The 21,732-nt window shown below is 35.2% G+C and overlaps 3 protein-coding genes across 9 annotated transcripts in view; 1 reads left to right on the forward strand and 2 right to left on the reverse strand.

Annotated features, from left to right (window-relative positions):
- Nucleotides 1–13,597, forward strand: part of HPGDS (hematopoietic prostaglandin D synthase) — a 37,921-nt gene extending 24,324 nt beyond the window's left edge. Inside the window, exons 5-6 of one of the 2 annotated variants that reach the window (XM_070790883.1) lie at nt 3,923–4,021; nt 4,899–8,133. In XM_070790883.1, the coding sequence (XP_070646984.1) occupies nt 3,923–4,021; nt 4,899–5,012 (213 nt within the window). In that variant the 3' untranslated portion in view covers nt 5,013–8,133. Of the gene's footprint in view, nt 1–3,922; nt 4,022–4,898; nt 8,134–8,155 lie in introns of those variants that run through there. The other variant, XM_070790882.1, reaches the window with a different exon arrangement.
- The window catches only part of PDLIM5 (PDZ and LIM domain 5), a 402,175-nt gene extending 385,383 nt beyond the window's left edge, over nt 1–16,792 (reverse strand). The window contains exon 1 of the mRNA XM_070790876.1: nt 16,774–16,792. Within this exon, the coding sequence (XP_070646977.1) occupies nt 16,774–16,788 (15 nt within the window). The 5' untranslated portion in view covers nt 16,789–16,792. The remainder of the gene's footprint in view (nt 1–16,773) is intronic.
- The window catches only part of SMARCAD1 (SNF2 related chromatin remodeling ATPase with DExD box 1), a 91,208-nt gene continuing 83,269 nt past the window's right edge, over nt 13,794–21,732 (reverse strand). For all 6 annotated transcript variants that reach the window (XM_019962450.2, XM_019962449.2, XM_070790871.1 and 3 more), the window contains 7 exons: nt 21,561–21,678; nt 21,230–21,351; nt 19,443–19,631; nt 18,737–18,855; nt 17,722–17,904; nt 16,506–16,615; nt 13,794–15,130 (listed from right to left, as the gene is read on the reverse strand). In XM_019962450.2, the coding sequence (XP_019818009.1) occupies nt 15,069–15,130; nt 16,506–16,615; nt 17,722–17,904; nt 18,737–18,855; nt 19,443–19,631; nt 21,230–21,351; nt 21,561–21,678 (903 nt within the window). In that variant the 3' untranslated portion in view covers nt 13,794–15,068. The remainder of the gene's footprint in view (nt 15,131–16,505; nt 16,616–17,721; nt 17,905–18,736; nt 18,856–19,442; nt 19,632–21,229; nt 21,352–21,560; nt 21,679–21,732) is intronic.

Raw genomic sequence — 21,732 nt, forward strand, 5'->3', positions numbered from 1 at the left:
CATGTAGAATTCAAATCCCAGACACTGTGGCTCAGGCTCCACGTTCTTAACCACTGAGTGTAATGTCACAGGGCCAGCAGCCATTCAAAACAGCTGTGCAGGAATATTTATTATGTACATGTTATAGCTTAAATAAAGTGAAAGGGTTAGTTGCTCAGCTGTGACCATTTGTGACCCCATGGACTGTAGCCCGCCAGTCTCCTTTGTCCATGGAATTCTCCAGGCAGGATACTGGAGTGGGTAGCCATTCCCTTCTCCAGGGCATCTTCTCCACCCAGGGATGAAACCCAAGTCTCCTGCATTGCACACAGATTCTTTACCATCTGAGCCACCAAAGAAAAGCTACAGCACAGAACAAATGGCAGTCTTATTAGTTTACTTAAGCATATTTACTTGGAGAAGGAAATGGCAACCCACTCCAGTATTTTTGCCTGGACAATCCCATGGACAGAGGAGCCTGGTGGGCTACAATCCATGGGGTCACAAGAGTCGGACATGACTTGGTAACTAAACCACCACCACCACCACCATTTATTCTAAATACCGTTTGATTAGGACCCTCTGATTTAAACAGAGATATTTGGAACATAAAAGTATTCACATTTACTGGTTCCTTGATATAAATATAAGGTGTGTGGGGAGACATCCACACATGCATATATACACACACATACTTGACTAACCAGAGCAAAGTGTTAAATAAAGGCTCAGCCTTGATGATAGAAACACATTTGGGCTCTAGAGTTAGACTGCCAGGCTTGAACCCTGATTCTCTTTTTACCAGTTGTCACTTAACTCCCTATCAAATTTTCATATTCAATGTCTGTAAAGTAGGGATAGCATACAATCTACTTTGAAGTATTAGTCACTCAGTCATGTCCGACTCTTTGCAACCCTGTGAACTGTAGCCTACCAGGCTTCTCCATCCATGGGATTCTCTAGGCAAGAATACTGGAGTGGGTTGCCATTTCCTTCTCCAGGGGATCTTTCAAATTCAGAGATTGAACGCGGGTCTTGCACATTGCAGGCAGACGCTTTACCCTCTGAGACAGCAGGGAAGCCCACTTGAAGTATGTTGGGAGGATTAAATAGTAGAGTATCCATGGCTAGGTGGAAAGTGTTGACTAAATATTAGTTATTAATAGTAGTATTATATACTTCAGTGCTTATTTTTTCTTTTGTCAGACATGACATCTACATTTCACCTATCCTTATAAATGCAGAAACAAGCAGATATATATAATCTTCAATTTAGAAAAAAAGTATCTAAAGGTTTTTGTCCCGTGTTGGCTTGCCTTTCTCTATTTCTCTACTTTGTACCTTTCTGTGATTGAGGCTCCATAACAGAAGTAATCTCCCAAAGGAAAATGTCTTTGAACATTTATGATGAGAGTAACTTTACCTTTGTGTTAGAATAACAGTGCTTTTACATACTACCTACCACAAAACAAAATAAAACCCAACATTCACAGGACATAATTCAAGTTTATGAATAAATCATATGAATGGACAATGTGTTGCAGAATTACTGCAAATAGCCAGACTATTGGATTATCTGATTAGTAAAGCAGGATCTGACCAGAATACAATGAAAAATAACACAGTTCTTTTGTATCTTGTCACTTAGTCTCTCTGTAGTGGTTGCATAGCTGCCACCTTGTGGTCAGGTAAAACTTTCAAAAGCAGACTCCTGAAAACAGTAAAGATGAAAAACAGTCAAGATAGTCCTCTTATTATATGTGCTTAAAACAAAATCTATCAAATTTATTTAATTATAAATGTATCAGTGATAAAAATTCCATTTCTAATTTAAAATTTAAGAAAGTTAAACTTACAGGCAAAATTTGTCTCTGTGCATTGGTCACACTGAAAATCCTTGAAGCTCTCACTAGAATTTCTGTGGTTATACAATGCATTTGTTTCAGTTTTCTCATCTGAAGAACAAGGCAGGGGTTTGTGGGTGGGGGACGAAGGGTAAGCAGGACTGAAGGAACATCAGTGGCCCATTTCCAATACTAAATGATTTTGCTAAGTGTGGATTTTAAAATGGTACTTTGGAGAAATATACAAACCTCCTTAAACCCTGTAAAGGTTGTTTGATAGAAAACTATAGCAATAACTTTTCAGTGTGCACAAATCTACTGCCTTATAACTTCGGAGGAGGAGGTAGGAAAAATCTGAGTCCATCAAGTATAAGAATGGCTATCGAGGCTTTATCAGAAAATATACTTTAAAAAGATGTATAATAACATTTTGGGGACTTCCCTGGTAGCTCAGATGGTAAAGAAGCTGTCTGCAATGTGGGAGACCTGGGTTTGATCCCTGGGTGGCAAAGATCCCCTGAAGGAGGGCACGGCAACCCACTCCAGGTATTCTTGCCTGGAGGATCCCCATGGACAGAGGTGCCTGGTGGGCTACAGTCCATGGGGTCACAAAGAGTTGGATATGACTGCATGACGAAGCACAGCACACAAAAACATTTAATCTTCTTTAGGTTATTCTGGTGAATATTGTTTAAAATGACTCAAAACACAAATGGTTATGCTGTTTAGCAGTCTACATTTCATTAGACTGAGATGATTTCTCACCACAGACAATAAGAGAACCTAGGCTAAAGGAGAAGTCAAGAGTGTAGAGGTAAGACTTCATCTGGCACTGCCTATGCAAAGCACTGGTGTCTCTTACACTGTGGAAATGCACAGCAGGAGAAGTAGCAGAATTAGCCAAGTGAGCACACAGGAGTTTCTGGAAAGCTGTACAGCATCTACATCCTGTTCCACTGAACTCCCTCCTGTTTCCAGCTATCCAGGACAGCCAAGCTGGCTACTGCCTCCCCAACTGATGCTGAGCTACGCTAAGTTGTGGGAAATGTCACGTTTCTGGGCCTATTGCCTCTCAGCTCACAAATTTTGTATAAGGGGCTAAAGGACTCCCATTATTTTTAGAACCATGAATATATTTACCATAGAGAGAGAACCATATATACAAAGGTGGTACAGAGCCGCGGAAAGCATATAAAATCAAAATAATGACAAGCTTCCTAACCTTCAGTTTGTGATATGTGACAAACATATGTACAGGTGTAATGAAGCTTTTATAAACTCTGCTCCTCAATATAAGGCATTATAATAATCTGTACTACCTAGCTAAGTCATAATAGTAACTCAGCGAATCGATGAAGGAGTTATCCACTATCTGACATTAATAAAGGCTCAATTTTATTGTGGGTCATTTATGAATATTGATGATATATGCATATTTTATAGTATTTTTGAGTTTAGTTTACATTTCATATCCACAATACAAACCAGTCCAGTTTTCATATATAAACAAATAAACAATTCTTACCAAGAAAGACACCATGAACAAATTACTTGTTGTTCACAGATTTAAGTAAAAACAAAGATAATTATTTAAGTGGGTATATTTGTTCATTTTTTCCCCAAGGATATTATTTGCTTTGTAATAATATCTTACATATTCTATCAAAAGGGGACACCTCGGTGATGGATTTTATAGATGATATTCAAGGCAGAGAATCTCTAAGGTACAATGTTAAGTCAAAGAGAGGAAATTCATAAAGGCCCAAAAGCATAATACTTCTGTTAAGTGTAAGACTGCCAAACTGGAGGAATCTAGCCCAAGAAAATAAAGTTAGTTTCTTTTCCTTTAGTTACACTATTTAACTTTAAAGGGAGTGAGCCCAAAAAGGTGGGGGGATTTTAGAAATGTAAAAACATAATGGAATAATTTTCACTAACAAAAATCAGGATTAAAAACTATGGAAAGATTTTACTGATGAATGATTTAGTCATGATAAATGAAAAAAACCCTAAGAACTGATGACAAAAATGTAATCTATTTCCTCCTCAACTCTTTTTCTTCCTATTATCCTTAGAGTGATCTTTCCTTTCTCCCCTAGAATCAGATATTTAAGGAGCTACTTACATGTGATGCACCTCCTCTTCTGCAAAATTTGGACACGTACTTAGGGGAAAACGAGTGGCTTATTGGTGACTCTGTGAGTATGTTTTACATCTTAAAAAATGTATGCACATATATATGGATAAATCAAAAACTATAAAAATGTATTGAATAGGGAAGAAGTAGGTTAGAGAAGTAGACGTAGGTTAGAGGGACAAAAGCTAAACTTCTTTGAATAAACCTTTCTTGGTGATGTTAACTTTAGAAAAACGTACTAAAGTATATAACAATAACAAAAACATTTTAAAAAGCTATCACTGACAAACTAGAGCAAAGTGAAACAAATGAACTTGTGTCAAATTGGTGAATAGGGTATGTGGAGAAATAGCTCTGTACTCTATCAGTAAAAAACTATTTTAAGAAACATCATCATTGCTAAAACAGAGTGATTTGACTATACACATCTTATTATGAATATTTTCTCAGGGCAAACAATATTAATCATACACCAGTTTCAGTTCACAATGTACTTTATTTTAGGGTAAAGAAAAAAGCATTGTGTGTCTTTTTCTTGAAAAAATGGCCAACTTACTTGTCCTGGGCAACCCTAGGACGCAGATCCTTGTCTCCAAATTCTAGAAGTAACTGTTTCTTGGAGAAACAGCTCATTCTCAGTTTGGGACAGGAAATGTAAAACATGAGCTGGGAATACTTTGTTATACCAGAACCAAATTCATTATTAAAAAAAAAAAACAACCCGAAAATTGGAGTTGTGTCAAAAGGACCTAGAAGTCAACTTGTAGACACTCTCACTGGCCAAAGATGAGCAAAACTGTCTAACACAAAACCTTTATAATATAGTGCTGAATGTCTCATATAAGTATTGAACACTGTAGTAAAAGTGAAAAACAGAATGGTTGTATGGGTACAGAGTGGTTGTTAAGTGTATCGGTTGTTTACCCTCCTGATCATAGTTCACTGCCACGGCCCAGCATCACAGGAGAGTTCTACGCAGCGTATCACTAGCCTGGGAAAAGATCAAAATTCAAAGTGTGGTTTCTACAGAATATGTATCATTTTTGCACTGAAGGAGATCAGCCCTGGGATTTCTTTGGAAGGAATGATGCTAAAGCTGAAACTCCAGTACTTTGGCCACCTCATGCGAAGAGCTGACTCATTGGAAAAGACTTTGATGCTGGGAGGGATTGGGGGCAGGAAGAGAAGGGGATGACAGAGGATGAGATGGCTGGATGGCATCACTGACTCGATGGACGTGAGTCTGAGTGAACTCCGGGAGTTGGTGATGGATAGGGAGGCCTGGCGTGCTGCAATTCATGGGGTCGCAAAGAGTCGGACACGACTGAGCGACTCATCTGATCTGATCTGATAGTCAAAAAATTGTAAAGCTGAACCACTGTAAGCCAGAGACAGACTGTCTATATTTAGAAAACTGAAAAACAAAAAGTGTGTGTGTGTGTGTGTGTGGGTTGAAGAAAGCATTTATCTTGCCAATTAAACCTCAAGATAAAAAAAAAAAAAGATGGGATGATGTTTGTCTTCATAAGTTTTTTAGTTAGTAAGTATGGAGAGATTAAAATAAACCATCACTATCTTCCAACCCATGAAGAATCAATGGATCTAAGCACTGACTATCAACAATTGTTAATATCACAAAAGGGAGAGAACCAGATATTATGAACCTGCTAATAGAGGAGCACACCGTCACCTATGAAGTAGTCTTGCCAATAAAAAGTTCAAATCTAAATCTGATTGAGAAGCTGTGTTAAGTTGGGGCGCCTGCCTTCAACGAGACACCATTCTAGGAGAGAAGATACTGCTTTTGGCCACACTTCGGGACTTACTCTAGTCACTATCTGCTGAGTCCTGAAGAGACAGAGAAGCAAACTTGCCACGTCTTTTGTTCCTTTCTCTGCCCTATTGACTGCACAATTTCTAATGATTAAAAATATTTTTTCTTCTGCTTTTTATTAAAATTTCTTTGTAATCTATCTCCTATCCATTTCTCAGCACTTTCTCCCTTCCTCCAAATGTTCCAAACACTCTGGTGTTTTGTTTTTCCCTTAAATACAAGTCATACTCAAGCCTTTACACTCACTCTTCCTTCTGCCTGAAATGTTTAATTCCCAAATCACTGCACGTCTGGATCTTTTTATGATTCAAGCCTTAGCTTAAATGGCACCTCTTAAAGGACTTCTCTAACCACCTGAGAACCTCTCATCACTCTGTCTTCATCACCCTTATCACTTCACGTGGATTTTGGTTTTTGTTTAATTGAAGTACAGTTGATGTGCAACATTATGTTACTGGTATACAACATAGTGGTTCACAATTTAAAACTTACACTCTATTTATAAATAGTATATAATATTGGTTATATTCCGTGTTGTACAATATTTCTTTATAGCTTATTTTACACATAATGGTCTGTACATCTTAATGCCCTCTCCGAGATGTAAGAGTAGGAGTAGGGAACACTTTCTACCAGTGTCCATGTGGTAGAAAGCTCACATATATGGCTACTGCCAGTTTCTCTGTTCCTAGTATGAACACAGAGGACAAGCATGAGCCACAGCTTCCCTCTTGCCTCTCTGGAAGACTTTTCAAGACCAGTAGATAGACCTGGCCTATCAAAGTGCTGATTTTGCCCTGGATCCTGGTGTGAGATCTTGTATGCCCCCTTAAGAGTAAAGTTTCTATTTTCCCCAGTTGTTTGAAAACTTCCAAAATCAAACCCTGCTGGTCTTCAAAGCCAAATACTCTGGGGTCTTGTCTTCCTGGTGCTGGACCCCTGGGCTAGGGGCCCTGACTTGGGGCTCAGAAGTCACTCCTGTGGGAGAACCTCTGCAGCATGTTTATTCTCTAATTTGTCAATTGTCCCCAGCAGGATAAAGGACTGGATTAATTATATTATGAATCTGCCCCTCCTACTTGTCTCACTGTAGTTCCTTCTTTATGTGTTTAGTTGTAGATTTTTTCTGGTAGATTCTGGTCTTTTTCATCAATGGTTGTTCTATAGACACTTGTGATTTCTGGTGCACTTGTAAGAGAAGGTGAGATCAGGGAGGTGAGCTTTCTACTCCACCACCTTGACCGATCCCCTGCACCACACTTTCCATGTCTGATTGTCTTCCTGCTTCTAAAGTGGGAACTTCATCAGAGAAGGGTCTTGCATCACATCTTGCTCTCTAGTCAATCCCAGCACTTAACCTGTACAGGGCACATAGTAGGTACTTCATAAATATTTGTTGACTGAATTCTGAATCCTCTAACCAATAAACTGTCCTATGAATGTTGACAGATTTTTAGTGAGCAAGTTCATAAAACACTAGCAACCTGAATTGTTAAATCCCACACAAAAGCAAAACTAAGAACAGTCCATATTTAAATTTCACTCTTTGATGACATTTATATGGAGCCAAAGTAATATGATCCAGATTAGTTTCTAGTCATAAAGGAACAAAACAAGTGTATAAATCAAAACAAATAATCAAAAAAGGTATACAAGAGTAGGGCTAGGCTGTCATCATCCTACTGTACAGTGGCCAGTTATAGTAATGGTCAGACATATATTATGTCTTCTGATGTGATCCAATATAATATTAGCCAAAGTATTTAATTTAAAGCCATGTACTGTCTAAAGATAACTTGTACTGTACTCCTTTTTACTCTGCCATATAAAGGAACAAGGTAAACATGAAATAATTATAAAAATCCCGAAGGCAGGACATTGTGCAGAACTAGTGTAGAATCTTCAATAATTCAATGATATGGAATAAAAAAGGGGGGTACTGTTCTGAATTGAGAGTTAAAGGATATAACCAAGTGAAACGCATGGTCCCAGAATGGATACTGGTTTGTCCTATGAAAGACATTTGAGAAACAGATGGAAAAGCACTGACAGGGTATTAGATAACATAAAAATGTATTGTTACAGAAAGGTGGAGATTGAATCAAGTTACAAAAGAGTATGTACTGTAATATCTCATTTTAGTAAACACACACACACATGCACAGAAAAACCACCTTATACTAAAGTGTTAATATGAGTAACCTCTGGGCTTGGGAGTATGGTGTTATCTATAATTTTCTATCATATACACATTCTGCTTTTGTAATTACAGACTATTCTGAATTAAAAAACAACTTTTTTTTTTACATTAAGAAATTAGGCCTTTTATATTCCAATGAAAATTTGTTTCCTTTAAACTAGGTAACTTGGGCAGACTTCTACTGGGAAATTTGCAGTACCACACTTTTGGTCTTTAAATCTGATTTGCTGGACATCCACCCCAGGCTGGTGACATTACGGAAGAAAGTCCAAAGCATTCCTGCCATCGCTGACTGGATACTGCGAAGGCCCCAGACCAAACTCTAGGTAATGCCGGCCGCCTCCAACCTTTATTCTTCTTCACAGCATCACTCTCATCAGATAAGAAGCTATATCAACATGCTGCATAATGTGCATACACCATCCCCTCAACTCCATCAACACTTTGACTTCTGTCATATTCTGCTCATTAAAAGAAAAAAGAGGAGGAAAGGGGATTAAAAAAAAAAGACTTTTGTTTCCAGTATCTTTTTTTCTCCAGAAGAGCTTCACATTATCTATAAGCAGGGAAAATAGTTTACAATACAGGCAGGCCATGCTTTGCACTAGTTCTGACATGCATGAATTTCAGTCTATGGTTTAGTTACATACTTTCCAAAAAAAGAAATGGTTTGGATTTCAGTTTCCATGGTGTATTAATGAGTAATTGCATAAAGTATAAAGTTTGCTGCTAGCGCTTCAGCCCACAAGTCACTACGTAAATAACAGACGGATGTATGACCAATCACGCCACTTCTTTGAGTCTGCTGGAGACTGGTCACTGCACATCTGTCATTCACGCACAGACAGCAACGCGTGTAGCTGTGCTGCCTGCTTGCTTCTCAGTGATAAACCCACTTGACATTTTACAAAAATGGATAATTGAAAAGAGGAACTCACCCACAGCAAAGGAAACCATTAACAAAATGAAAAGACAACCCTCAGGAGAAAATACTTGCAAATGAAGTGACAGATAAGGGATTAAACCTTCAAAATATACAAAAAGGTCATGCAACTCTGTCAAAAAACTGACAGTCAAAAAATGGGCAAAAGATCTAAAGAGACATTTCTCCAAAGAAAACACAAAATGGCCAAAAAACACAAGAAAAGATGCTCACCATCACTAATTATCAGAGAAATGCGAATCAAAGCTGTTGCTTCAATGGGGTATCACCTCACAGTAGTCAAAATGGCCATCATCAAAAATCAAGTCTATAAATAATAAATACTGGAAAGGGTATGGAGAAAGGAGAACCCTCTTACACTGTTGGTGGGGATGTAAACTGTTATAATCACTATGGAGAACAGTATGCAAGTTCCTTAAAAACTAAAACCAGAATTATCATGTGATCCAGCAATTATATACCTGGGCATATTTCCAGAGAAAACAATAACCTGAAAAGACACACGCATCCTGATGTTCATCACAGCACTATTTACAATAGCCAGGGCATCAAAGCAACCTACATGTCCATCAACAGAGGAGGGCTAGGAGGTGGAACATATATATAATAGAATACTATTCAGCCATCAACAGAATGAAATAATGCCATTTGCAGCAACATGGATGGACCTAGACATTACCACGCCACGTTAAGTGAGCCAGAAAAAATCATGAGTATCACTTATATGTGGGATCTGAAAAGGATACAAATGAATTTATTTACAAAACAGAAACAGACTTAGATATTGAAAACAAATTTATGGTTACCAAAAATGAAAGTGTGTGTAGTGGGGAATAAACTAGGAGTTTGGGATGAACATACATATACTACTGTATATGACCGATAACCAACAAGGACCCCCTCCTGTATAGCACACGGAACTCTACTCAGCACTGTAATTACTTATATGACCAAAGAATCTAAAAAATATCTGAATGTATAACTGAATCACTTAGATGCACAGGTGAAACAACATTGTAAATCCATTCTACTCCAATAAAATTAAAGTATTTAAAAAAAAAAAGACAAAGAGAACTCACCAACAAAGATGAAAGTGCAGTAAAGAAAAGTGGTAATGCTGGAGTGAAACTCAAACTGAACATAAATGGAAAGACAGTCTTCACACGCAGTCTGAAGAACTTGGTAAGGCAAATTTACTGACATAGATGAGGAAAGTGGTTGTGACAAAGATGAAGATATCCTGGAGGAAGTGAGACTGGTGAAAAATCCTTCACATTAAAAGAACAGAAGATGAAAAGAATGAGAAGCCAAGGCACAGATAAGAAGAAAATATCTGCAAAAGGACTTCATCCAAAATATATAAAGAACTCTTAAACATCAACAACAAAATAAACAACCTGATTACAAAATAGACGAAAACATCTGGATACACACCTCATCAAAGACACACAGCTGGCAAATAAGCATATGAAAAGATGCTCAACATTATATGTTACCAGGGAACTGCAAACAATGAGATACTATTACATACCTATTATAAAGGTAAAAATTCAAAATATAACACCAAATGCTGGCAAGGATGTGGGGCCACAGGGACTTTTATTCATTTCTGATATAAATGCAAAATAGTACATATACCTTGACAGAGAGTTTGGCAATTTCTTACAAAATTAAACATACTCTTACCATATGATTCAGCAATCACACTCTTTGGTATTTGCCCAAGGGAGTTGAAAACAGGTCCACCAGAAAATCAGCACACTGATATTGTTGGTAGCCTCATCAATAATTGCCACAACTTTCAAGCAACCAAAATATCCATTAGTAGGTTAATGGATAAGAAAACTGTGGTTTACCCAACAAGAGAACATTTTTCAGTGCTAAAAAGAAATGAGCTATCAAGCCATGAAAAGACATGGAGGAAACTTCAATGGATTTTTAAAGCAGTAAGACTATTCTGCAAGATACTATAATGGGTTCATTTGTCAAACCCATACACCATACAACATCAAGAGTGAACCTTAGTGTAATCGATGGACTTTTGGTGATTATGATGTCTCAATGTAGGTTCACTGATTGTAACAAAAGTATCATTTTGGTGTAAGATGTTGATAGCGAGGGAAGTTGTGTTGTGTGGGGACAAGAGTACATGGGAACCCTCTGTACATCCTGCTTAATTTGCTATGAACCTAATCTCCTTTACTAAAGTCCACTTAAAAAGAAAAAACAGCAGGGAAGGGGGGCATTATTTCATAACACTGAAAAAGCAATGAAATGTTGGAAGCTGATTGAAATCTAGGATTATGACTATTTGCAAAAGTTTAAAAAAAAAAAATTCTTGCCTGCAAGTTTTATAGGAAGGTACCATTCCAACTACTTTGATAAATTTTTTACAAAAATTTTCTCAATGTTTCTAATATTTTACAGTGCACTAAATATTGGTTTTCCTATTTCATTCATTTACTTATAAATTTACTTTATGCTGACAAAATTTTTAAAGGCCATGGAACAATCATTTTTCCTGAGGATTATTTTACACTTTCAACTTCAATCATTTTTATAGTTCTACATGACTGTACAAGAACTACCCATATAAACAAGCCATTTACATAGAAATCTTTCAATAAACTGTATATTTGGATTATCCCAATCTATTTTAAACCATAATTATATTAAAAAATAACATTTTAGTTCAATATACATGTTAATATTATTGAGTTGTCTAATCTTAGTATGTCATATCAGGAAATAGATTAACAAAACAGATAGCCTTATCCATGAAATGAATGGCAGAGGAAAGAGAATATAGTTGAGAAGCAAAAAGTGGGGACAGGGTATGGGAAAAGAAGAAAGAAAAGGCAAGTCCATGTAACTGTGATCTTGTTTAAGGTGCTTCTTTCTTCATAACAATTCTATGAAATCTGAGGAAAAAAATTACTGTACACATTATTAAGAATTACACTGAGAGTCAGAAAGAGAAAGATAAATACCGTATTCTAACACATATATACGGACTCTAGAAAAATGGTACTGAAGTATTTATTTACAGGGCAACAATGGAGAAGCAGACATAGAGAATAGACTTACGGACATGGGGAGAGGGGACGAGAGGGTGAGATGAACAGAAAGAGTAACATGGAAACTTACATTACCATATGTAAAATAGATGGCCAACAGGAATTTGCTGTATGGCTCAGGAAACTCAAAACAGGGCTCTGTATCAACCTAGAGGGGTGGATGGGAGGGAGATAGGAGGGAGTTTCAAAAGGGAGGGGATGTATGTATACTTATGGCTGATTCTTGTTGAGGTTTGACAGAAAACAACAAAATTCTGTAAAGCTATTATCCTTCGATAAAAAATTAAAAACAAACAAAAAAAGAATTACACTGAAAAACAAAGTGTATTTCTCAAGTACCTTGCTTCTTCAGATTACTTTTCTTACTGTTAGTAGCTGTTAAGAAATGATAATAGGTTGTAAGCAACTTCTCATTGCATAGTCCTCATATATGTCATCAGGGCAGTCTAGAGGGAAAAAAAAATTGTGTTTCACAGAAGAAATTCAAATAATACTCTAGATAATAAAGGTAGAAACTTTTCTTCCCTCTTATATATATTGATTTTCCTCCACGTAATTACATTCTAACAAGCTGTATTGAAAATAGAACTTAGTGATAAATATATTTATATAAATTATGAAAACTCTATAATATAGAGTCCCACTGTTTACACATATCATGATTCAACAGAAAATGCAACCATAGCAGATTTTATAAGGAAATATTTCAATCACAGCATCATCATAACCTTTAGGTCATCTTTTTTTCACTGAAAAGAACAACATATTCCATTATCCCATCCTGTATTTAAACATCTCCTCACTGAGCAAGTAAGCAAGGGCGAGAGTACATGAATTAATCACAGCAGAAATGAGTTGCATATTATATTTATAATTAGTAAGAAATCATACCTTTTGGGAAGTTAAAACAATCAATTCCTTAATTTATAGACCATTTAAATATCTTAAGGTCACACAAATGGAAACCAAATCTCCTGATACTCTTATCTAATCATCATTATACAATAACACCAATGAGGAACAATATTAATGTTTCAACATACATATCTATTGGTATAAAGTTACAAGACTGGGGTCAGAACTAAGAGTTATGAAAACACATTATGTCTTTTATCCCTGTGTGACCTGTATTAAAAAAACATACAGTGCTTCAGTTGGCCAAACATTACTCCAACAACTGTGGCTTCATATAGTCTTTACTGAATATGGATTTCGAATTTTACTGCTATCAGTTCAATAAAAGGACTAATGAGAATACATCCAAAGTAATCATTCCAGTTTACTGAGAAAGAGACAAGACACATAATACCATTTGTGCTCAATACAGAAACTACTACAAAATGTATGTAATACAACTTATGATCATAATTGTTTTTATTAAGCCAAAAACATAACAGAGCTTTACAGGGAGAACCCAACTACATTTAATTAAACATAAAAATATGGATTAAACAACAACAAAAGAAACAGCCTATCACTGAAGACACATTAATACAAGAAAGTTACAAGGAACCCATTTAAGATTTTTAGAAGGTAACATTCTCAACAATATAAGTGATTTGGGTACCATGATGTAGAAGGAGGTAGTAATACTATTTGCAGAGTCTTTTCAATCTTTCAAGACTGGGTAAGTCTACTGAGTCATGAGTTTTCAGGGTCTATAGTATCTGAAGAATCACTATAAGAGCTTCATTAGCCTTCAACTGAAGAGTTCTATTACTCTAGAAACTTAGAAAGTCAGGATGTTGTGAAAGTATAATCTTCAAAAATGAACAAATCTTTGATTTATAAATAAGTTTATTTATAATGATATTTACATAATAAAACAAAACACATGAAACTCACAAGTTATACAAAGAAACTGATGCATAATAAAAACAGCAATATAGACCAACAGGCAAAAATTTAAAGAAAGATTTAATAAAGACTTAAATATCAAGTAGACAACTTTACTTCTAAATTTCACTTTGTCACCCACACTGAATTGGAATTGAAGAATGGCTCTCTCTTCAGGAGGTCCTGTACTGGAAATTCTGCCAAGTGTAAATTATATTTTGATAAGAATTCAAAGTTAATGACCTATTTCCATGCAGTACCTAATGCTGCCTTAAAATGAAGTCATATTCAGTCTGCTTTGAAGTGAATCAGCCTGCTAATCTGTTCTGCCAGACTAGAAAAATGTCACCAACATTTTGCTGATGTGGCAGGAATAAACTACTATGTAAAGAGAACTGGAGCAGAAATAACTGGGCAATAGTTTCAAGAGAAGCAAAAGCCAGGAGAGGGAAAATAATGAAAACATGCACAAGAATAGGTAGACTAGTAAGCACAGTTAGTGCAGTTGGGAAATGAACAGAAGGATTTACTTCATGGAGTAAGATAAAGGCTTCTTCAGTTACTATTCACTGGAAAACAACTTAGTGCCTAGCCAAACAAATTTGTGTTAACAGAAGTACTTGGGAGGACCTGGGCAGGGGGTTAGTATATGGAATGCCACCTTTAAATTCAGGTTGAGTTCTTATTGACAGTGGTGAACATCTGTTTCAAATAGCAATAAAATGAAAACTATATAATCTATACAGCTGCATTCTTTAACATAATTAAAAAAAAACTTCAAATGAGACGAGCAAAAACAAGACATAAGCATTGTCAAATAAGGCACATGTAAAAATCTACACACATTATCCAGTGAAAGACAATATATATATATATATATTTGGAGGTAGAAATAATTACAAAAATACTGACATTTCTAAAGCATTAGCGTATTTGTTACAAACAATCACCAACTAATCCCCATTCAGAAAACTGTTTTGTAAAATGATTATTTAACATCTTCAAGACTACATATTCGTGGCTTTTTTCGAAATTTCACATGTGAGCATCTGGAGAATTCAGTTAGTGGCAAAAAAGTTGTCCATACTATGAGAAATGTAATATGGAAATTATAAAAAGTTATAAATGTTCATAAACCCCATGGTCATCATAATGTAAATGTCCTTGAGTGCACCAAGTTGATATTTCCTCATCAGTTAGGAATTAACAATTCTTACTTCACAGGCCCATTGATGTTTTCAGTAATGTGGCTATATCTGCTGGCATACTTCCTTCGTCACCTGCAGGTCAGAAACTGGTGTTACAAGTTTGATAAAAATATTTTATGAAGCATACTTCTTTCCAATTTTCTCTACTTTTGGTGAATTCTTAATCATCTTTCAAAGCCCAGTTTGATTCAGTGTTACTCCCTGTTAAAAACCTTCTCAAATTCCTACAAATAATATTAGGGCTACTTCCCCTGTGCTCATGTTCACATTGCCAGCAGAGCAGTCTACAGCTTCTCTTTCTGATTTGATAAAGATATACAGAGACAGATATAGATAGCCTGGATCATATCCTATAGACTACATAGTATTTACTCCTCAGGTTCACTAAATAAAAGCATCTATGTAACAATCTGAATGTGAAAATAAAGACAAACCTCATAAATCCAACCAAACAGAAATAATTTCATCTAAACTTATTTTCAGTCCAAAGATAATCATTGACTTAAAGAAAATTTCAATTAAACAAGACCCCAGTATCTAGACACACTTATCCAGGCATCTCTCTTTCTCTGTCACTCATACAGACCCCAGCTAGAGTCTAAATGTAAGAATACTTTTATCTACTCTTCTCCTTTCAGTAAAAAATATGCATAAGATGACAAACCACTGTATAAACTCTCAGGACATTCACTGACATGCTTGCCTCTGAACTTGTCCAAAGACTTGAAAACAGTCCATGAAACCAAATTTAACATCACATAAAAAAGTAAGATGCAGAAATAACTGGTCATACAATAAAAAATAAACTTTACAAGGAAGCTGGGTGATAGGGTGGGAAGGAGGCTTTTATTTGCCCTTTTATATCTTAGGAATCTTGAACTATGTGGATTTATTTACCTTTTTAATAAAACATTAAAACTTTAAAAATCATTCTCTTTAAAAAGATGGAGGAAATGGAGAGGGTTCTATTTGATGATTGTTTCTAATATCCAATTGCTCTTTAATTTGAAATTATTCAATTTTTTAATAAGTGCATTTTATTGTACTCTAGAGTAATGAGTATTTTGCTAGTCAAAATGAAATTAATATAAATGTTAGAGTTCTTAAGAACTTAATATTGTGCCATGTGCTTTGGATTCATAAATATTTCTAATATAGTAAGTGAATTACAAAACTGCAGATAAAATTATGGACCCAATTTTATTTCTGGGATATTTTTGTGTCAGAGACTGAGAATGGAAGAGACAGAATTTTTCAAAATCAAAGTGGTTTTATCAGTTCTGGCAAAATGATCTTAGTTACTGCAGTACTTTTAACACAAGTATGCTTATGTTCTCCTGTGCTATCCGTTAATCTGCATACCAATCAAGGACTCAAATCATCTTTGTTACTCCCTGCTACTGCTAAATTGACGCCTTTCCATATTTTATGCTGATAAAAAACTTACCTTCATCTACTGTGGTCATATCTTGTTCTAGTTTCAATTTCTGTTGATTAATTTTTAGCATGGATTCTTCAATTGTCCCTTGGCCTATTAATTTTATAACTAGTACTTCTCTAAAGAAAACACAAGATATGTCCACTGGTTACTTAATATAAAATTATTTGATATATATAAACTATGAAATACATAAATCGCTTAAGAATGCAGTAAGAATAATTAGAAAATTGTTTTAATGAATACATCCATAAATTTAAATTCTTTTATTCACACTACTTGAGATTGACATTTTCTGAGCATGTCACTTTCAAACATCCTTACTGATCCAAAGGATAAGAAAAAAGGTATCTATAAAAATTGCTGGTATAACTGTATTACAACAAACAATTCTGGGTTCAGGTAGGTATTTCATTTAACAAAGAACATGCTTTTCTTATCAGGTTCCCAGAGATATAATTTAGTACAAAAAGTATGGAAGTGTTGTAAAGTACAAGGATTACATAGGAGGTTTTAGTTCTACAATAAGTACTAATAAATATTTGGTTCACAAATGAACTTATCAATGTCTTTTGGAAATACAGTAAAACACCCCACAAAGACTGATTGTTTGCTGTTTACATTGAGAACAGAGCTGAATTATAGGTATTTTCACCTCTTTATGTCCTGTGAGCAATGTCTAATTTAACCTTCACCTAAAATACCTACAGCTCACATAATCTATTTCCTATGAGGTAAGAAGGTAGCAACTGTATCACATTACCAAATGTGTCTGGCTCTTACATGGCTTAACAAGAAGTTATTTCAATTACTAATCTTTTTCAAAGGGGCTGGGCCATTGGTAGGACTTCGTTTTCATTAGTTGCAGAACGATATGGACTGGGGGTGGGAGGTTATTCTGTTTTATTTTTTAGGCTGCACCATGTAGCTTGTGGGATCCTAGTTCCCCAGCCAGGGATTGAACCCGCTCTCCTGGCAGTGAACGTGCCTAGTCCTAACCCCTGGACCTCCAGGGAATTCCCTGCTTTAATTACTAGAATAGGAATAGGTTATATAGTGGAGTTCATATCCAACACTGTTGATATAAAATACCACAGGAGTCTTGCTTTGCTGAAAATATAAAAACAAAAAACTAAGAAAGGACATCTGACAGATCATATTCTAATACTCTATAGAAATTAAATTGGCATTTAATTAAAAATAAATTTCAACTGCAAACACTCACTTCGTCTGGCCTACTCTATGGCATCTATCTTCTGCTTGTTTGTCATTGTAAGGATTACAGTCAATATCATGAAGTATAACAACATTTGCTGAAGTCAGGTTTATTCCTAAGCCGCCAGCTTTTGTTGACAGCAGAAAGACAAAGATATCCATATCGGTATTAAACTCATCAATTAGATGAATCCTATAAGATAAATATATTAGGTTAAATATCACAAAAAGGTTTATAATGAAAACTGAAAGCAATCACATCACATGGAAAATAAACTTCAAGATGTAAATATATGCTCTTGGCACTCTAGTTATTTTTCTTTTCTACACCATTTATCTCCCTACTATTAATAATTCTTACTTTTAACTATGCAGATTTGATTAATTCCTAACTAATTTTGTCTTTTGTTAAAAGACTCTTGGCTTTTCTAAATTCTGATACGGCTTTGTGATCTTTAACCTTCTTAGAGTCAGTCAGTTATGACTCACAGACAATATCCCTGATGAACTATGCATTTCAAGATTAAAATGGTTAAAACTATAACCATTAAAACTATAATGGTTTGTTCTCTTTAGCATTACTTCTCTTCCTACTCAATGCAGGAAAAAAAAATTTACTCTAGCTGATAAAAAAATAAACCAAAGATATAATGCAGTTTAAACACACTAGAAAAAGCACTGCTTTTAAGACAACCAAAACCCCAAACTTACTCAACTACCCTCAAAACAAAAGATTTTAAGGTAATCTTGGTTTAAAGACAATGTGCTTTAGACTTGGAATGATTTTCAAAGAGAAAAGCACTGACATACATCTAACTCTACTAGTTGTTTCAAAATGTATTTGACTATGGTTCAGAACAAAAATTAAATTTTCCTCATCTTAAGGTAATGAATGATCTAAAGTAACCAAACATAAGACTCAAAGCAATATACAATTCTATGAAAAGCTCTAGACATTTAAAATTCTAACATTTACTCTTATTTGAGAGTAAGGTAGAGATTTTCTGAAACCAAAGTATACCAACCTTTCAGAAATCTGAGTCTTCCCATCTAATCTGAGGTACCTATGCTGATGATGTTTTAAGAGAACCTCTAAAATATCCAGCATCATGGTAAATTGGCTAAATAATACAACTCTATCACCCTGTGGAAATACATATATTAGTCAGGTACATAAAAATAAAATAATTATCTAATGAAAAACTGCCTCTTTAATAATAACAATAATAATCAAGTAATCATAGCTAAATTTCTTATTTTAGATTATATATAAATTATCTTCTAAACTTTGGACCTAAAATTGATTTTTAAGACTAATTAATGGGAATAGCTACAAAAAATACTAATTAGATTGTGATCTTACAAATCTATTTCACATGTAAACATTATGCATTAATTTATGTTAATGCTCACATATAAGGATTAATTTATGTTACCATGTACCTTCAAAATACTAATTTTGAAGCAATTATATACAATGTCACCTATGAAATAATGACAAGATTATTTAAAAAATCAATATAAATACATTCTACTAACTTCTATTAGATGGAGGAAAAGTAATCAGGAAAACATGTCCAAATACATCCAAAAAATGCTCAAAACATTAATTTCTAGAAGAATGCAGAACACAGGCTAAAACCTCAAGAAAGTCAAATCATGCCAGAACTATTTTAAAGTAGCTGAACTAATTGGGAAAACATATAAGGGAGAAATATTCTTCTTTAGTACCTTCTGCTTCAATTCAGACAAGATGCATCCTAAAACTCGGAATTTTCCAGAATCTAAAATCAAGTCCATGTCTAACTGGAAGTTATTAATATGTCGATACTGTTTACAAAGTACATGTAATTCAAAGTCTGTCATAACTTCCATATCTTCAAAGATCAGGTCAGGGTTAGCCTCACAATGTGTAGGTTCCTCAAAATAAAACAAAACAATATACACCTCAAAATGAAGATAATTTATAATATGATTAGAACAATCTAAAAAAATTGTTCAGATCAGATAGAATATCTAAATCATTAGGTATTTCAGTGCAACAGATTTGGCAAAGGAAATTAATAATTATTTTTTAGCTATAATACAGATAAGAAGTTCTTACTGTTTTAGAGATAATATACTGATATATTTACAGTTGAAATAATGTCTAGAATTTGGTTCAAAATAATCCTGGGGAGGATTCTAGGTGAAACAAGAGAGAGCAATCTCCTTCCAGATGATAACTGTGAATATGGGTGAAGGTTACACAGGTAGAAGCTTTCATTACACAATTCTCTCTACTTTTACATGTCTAAAATTTTCCACGAGTTTAATATAAAACACAGATACAAATGCAAATCAAAACCACTATGAGGTACCATTTCACACCAGTCAGAATGGCTGCGATCCAAAAGTCTACAAATAATAAATGCTGGAGAGGGTGTGGAGAAAAGGGAACCCTCTTACACTGTTGGTGGGAATGCAAACTAGTACAGCCACTATGGAGAACAGTGTGGAGATTCCTTAAAAAACTGGAAATAGAACTGCCTTATGATCCAGCAATCCCACTGCTGGGCATACACACTGAGGAAACCAGAAGGGAAAGAGACACGTGTACCCCAATGTTCATCGCAGCACTGTTTATAATAGCCAAGACATGGAAGCAACCTAGATGTCCATCAGCGGATGAATGGATAGGAAAGCTGTGGTACATATACACAATGGAGTATTACTCAGCCATTAAAAAGAATACATTTGAATCAGTTCTAATGAGGTGGATGAAACTGGAGCCTATTGTACAGAGTGAAGTAAGCCAGAAGGAAAAACATAAATACAGTGTACTAACGCATATATATGGAATTTAGAAAGATGGTAACAATAACCTGGTGTATGAGACAGCTAAAGAGACACTGATGTATAGAACAGTCTTATGGACTCTGTGGGAGAGGGAGAGGGTGGGAAGATTTGGGAGAATGGCAATGAAACATATAAAATATCATGTAGGAAACGAGTTGCCAGTCCAGGTTCGATGCATGATGCTGGATGCTTGGGGCTGGTGCACTGGGACGGCCCAGAGGGATGGTATGGGGAGGGAGGAGGGAGGAGGGTTCGGGATGGGGAGCGCATGTATACCTGTGGAGGATTCATTTTGATATTTGGCAAAACTAATACAATTATGTAAAGTTTAAAAATAAAATAAAATTGGAAGAAAAAAAAAAAAAAAACAAAAAAAAAAAGAAAAAAAAAAAAAAAAAAAGCATATGGCTGTGTTCGAACAAAGCGTTATTTGTAAACACAGCTACTGTCATATTTGGCCTTGTGGTCATAGTTGGCTGACTCTTGATGTAGACTGTCAGTCCTTCTTGGCTCTTATGTCTCCTAATTGTTTTCAACTTTGTCTTAAAAATGTTTTTCTTAAATATTTGGTTAAAGGGTTAATACCCTTATTAGGTTCAATGGTCTGACTTTTAGACTAACAATGAATCTAAAGCTTAATAGTGCTAATAAAGCTTACTGTTAGCATACAAAATCCTTACCTTTAGCATAAGCTGAGACATTTCCTTGAGTTTTTCAGCTGTGTAATATTGGCGATGTAATAAAGGATGATTGGCCATTTTTCTCAATTGCATCATGACATTGCACATTTCTGTATTTTTTTCTGTGATCCAAAAGTACACATTAAAAAAAAAAAACAAGTTGATGGCTGTTTGCTGAAATACATCTCAATGCAAACAAAAGGTTTTAAAACTATTTCTTCAAATTGCAACTTAAAAAAAAAAAGCAAATCCCACTATCATACGATTAAACAAAAAAACAGTCCCAGTACAGGATTATTCTTTACATAAAATTGTGAAAATAAGGTTATACCCATGTTATTGATAGACTTTTTCAATCTGTTGAAGAGATTCATATAGAGTTGTTCCTGCTTCTCTGACATTGCACATAACTCAATTCGATCTTTTTTGGGGGGCAGCTGCTTGAGAACCTGTGAAAGGAAAACAGTTTAAGCAGATCATTCAAATAAAGAGTAGAAAAGATT

This window comes from Bos indicus, chromosome 6, assembly GCF_029378745.1.
Source record: "Bos indicus isolate NIAB-ARS_2022 breed Sahiwal x Tharparkar chromosome 6, NIAB-ARS_B.indTharparkar_mat_pri_1.0, whole genome shotgun sequence".
Classification (NCBI taxonomy): domain Eukaryota; kingdom Metazoa; phylum Chordata; class Mammalia; order Artiodactyla; family Bovidae; genus Bos; species Bos indicus.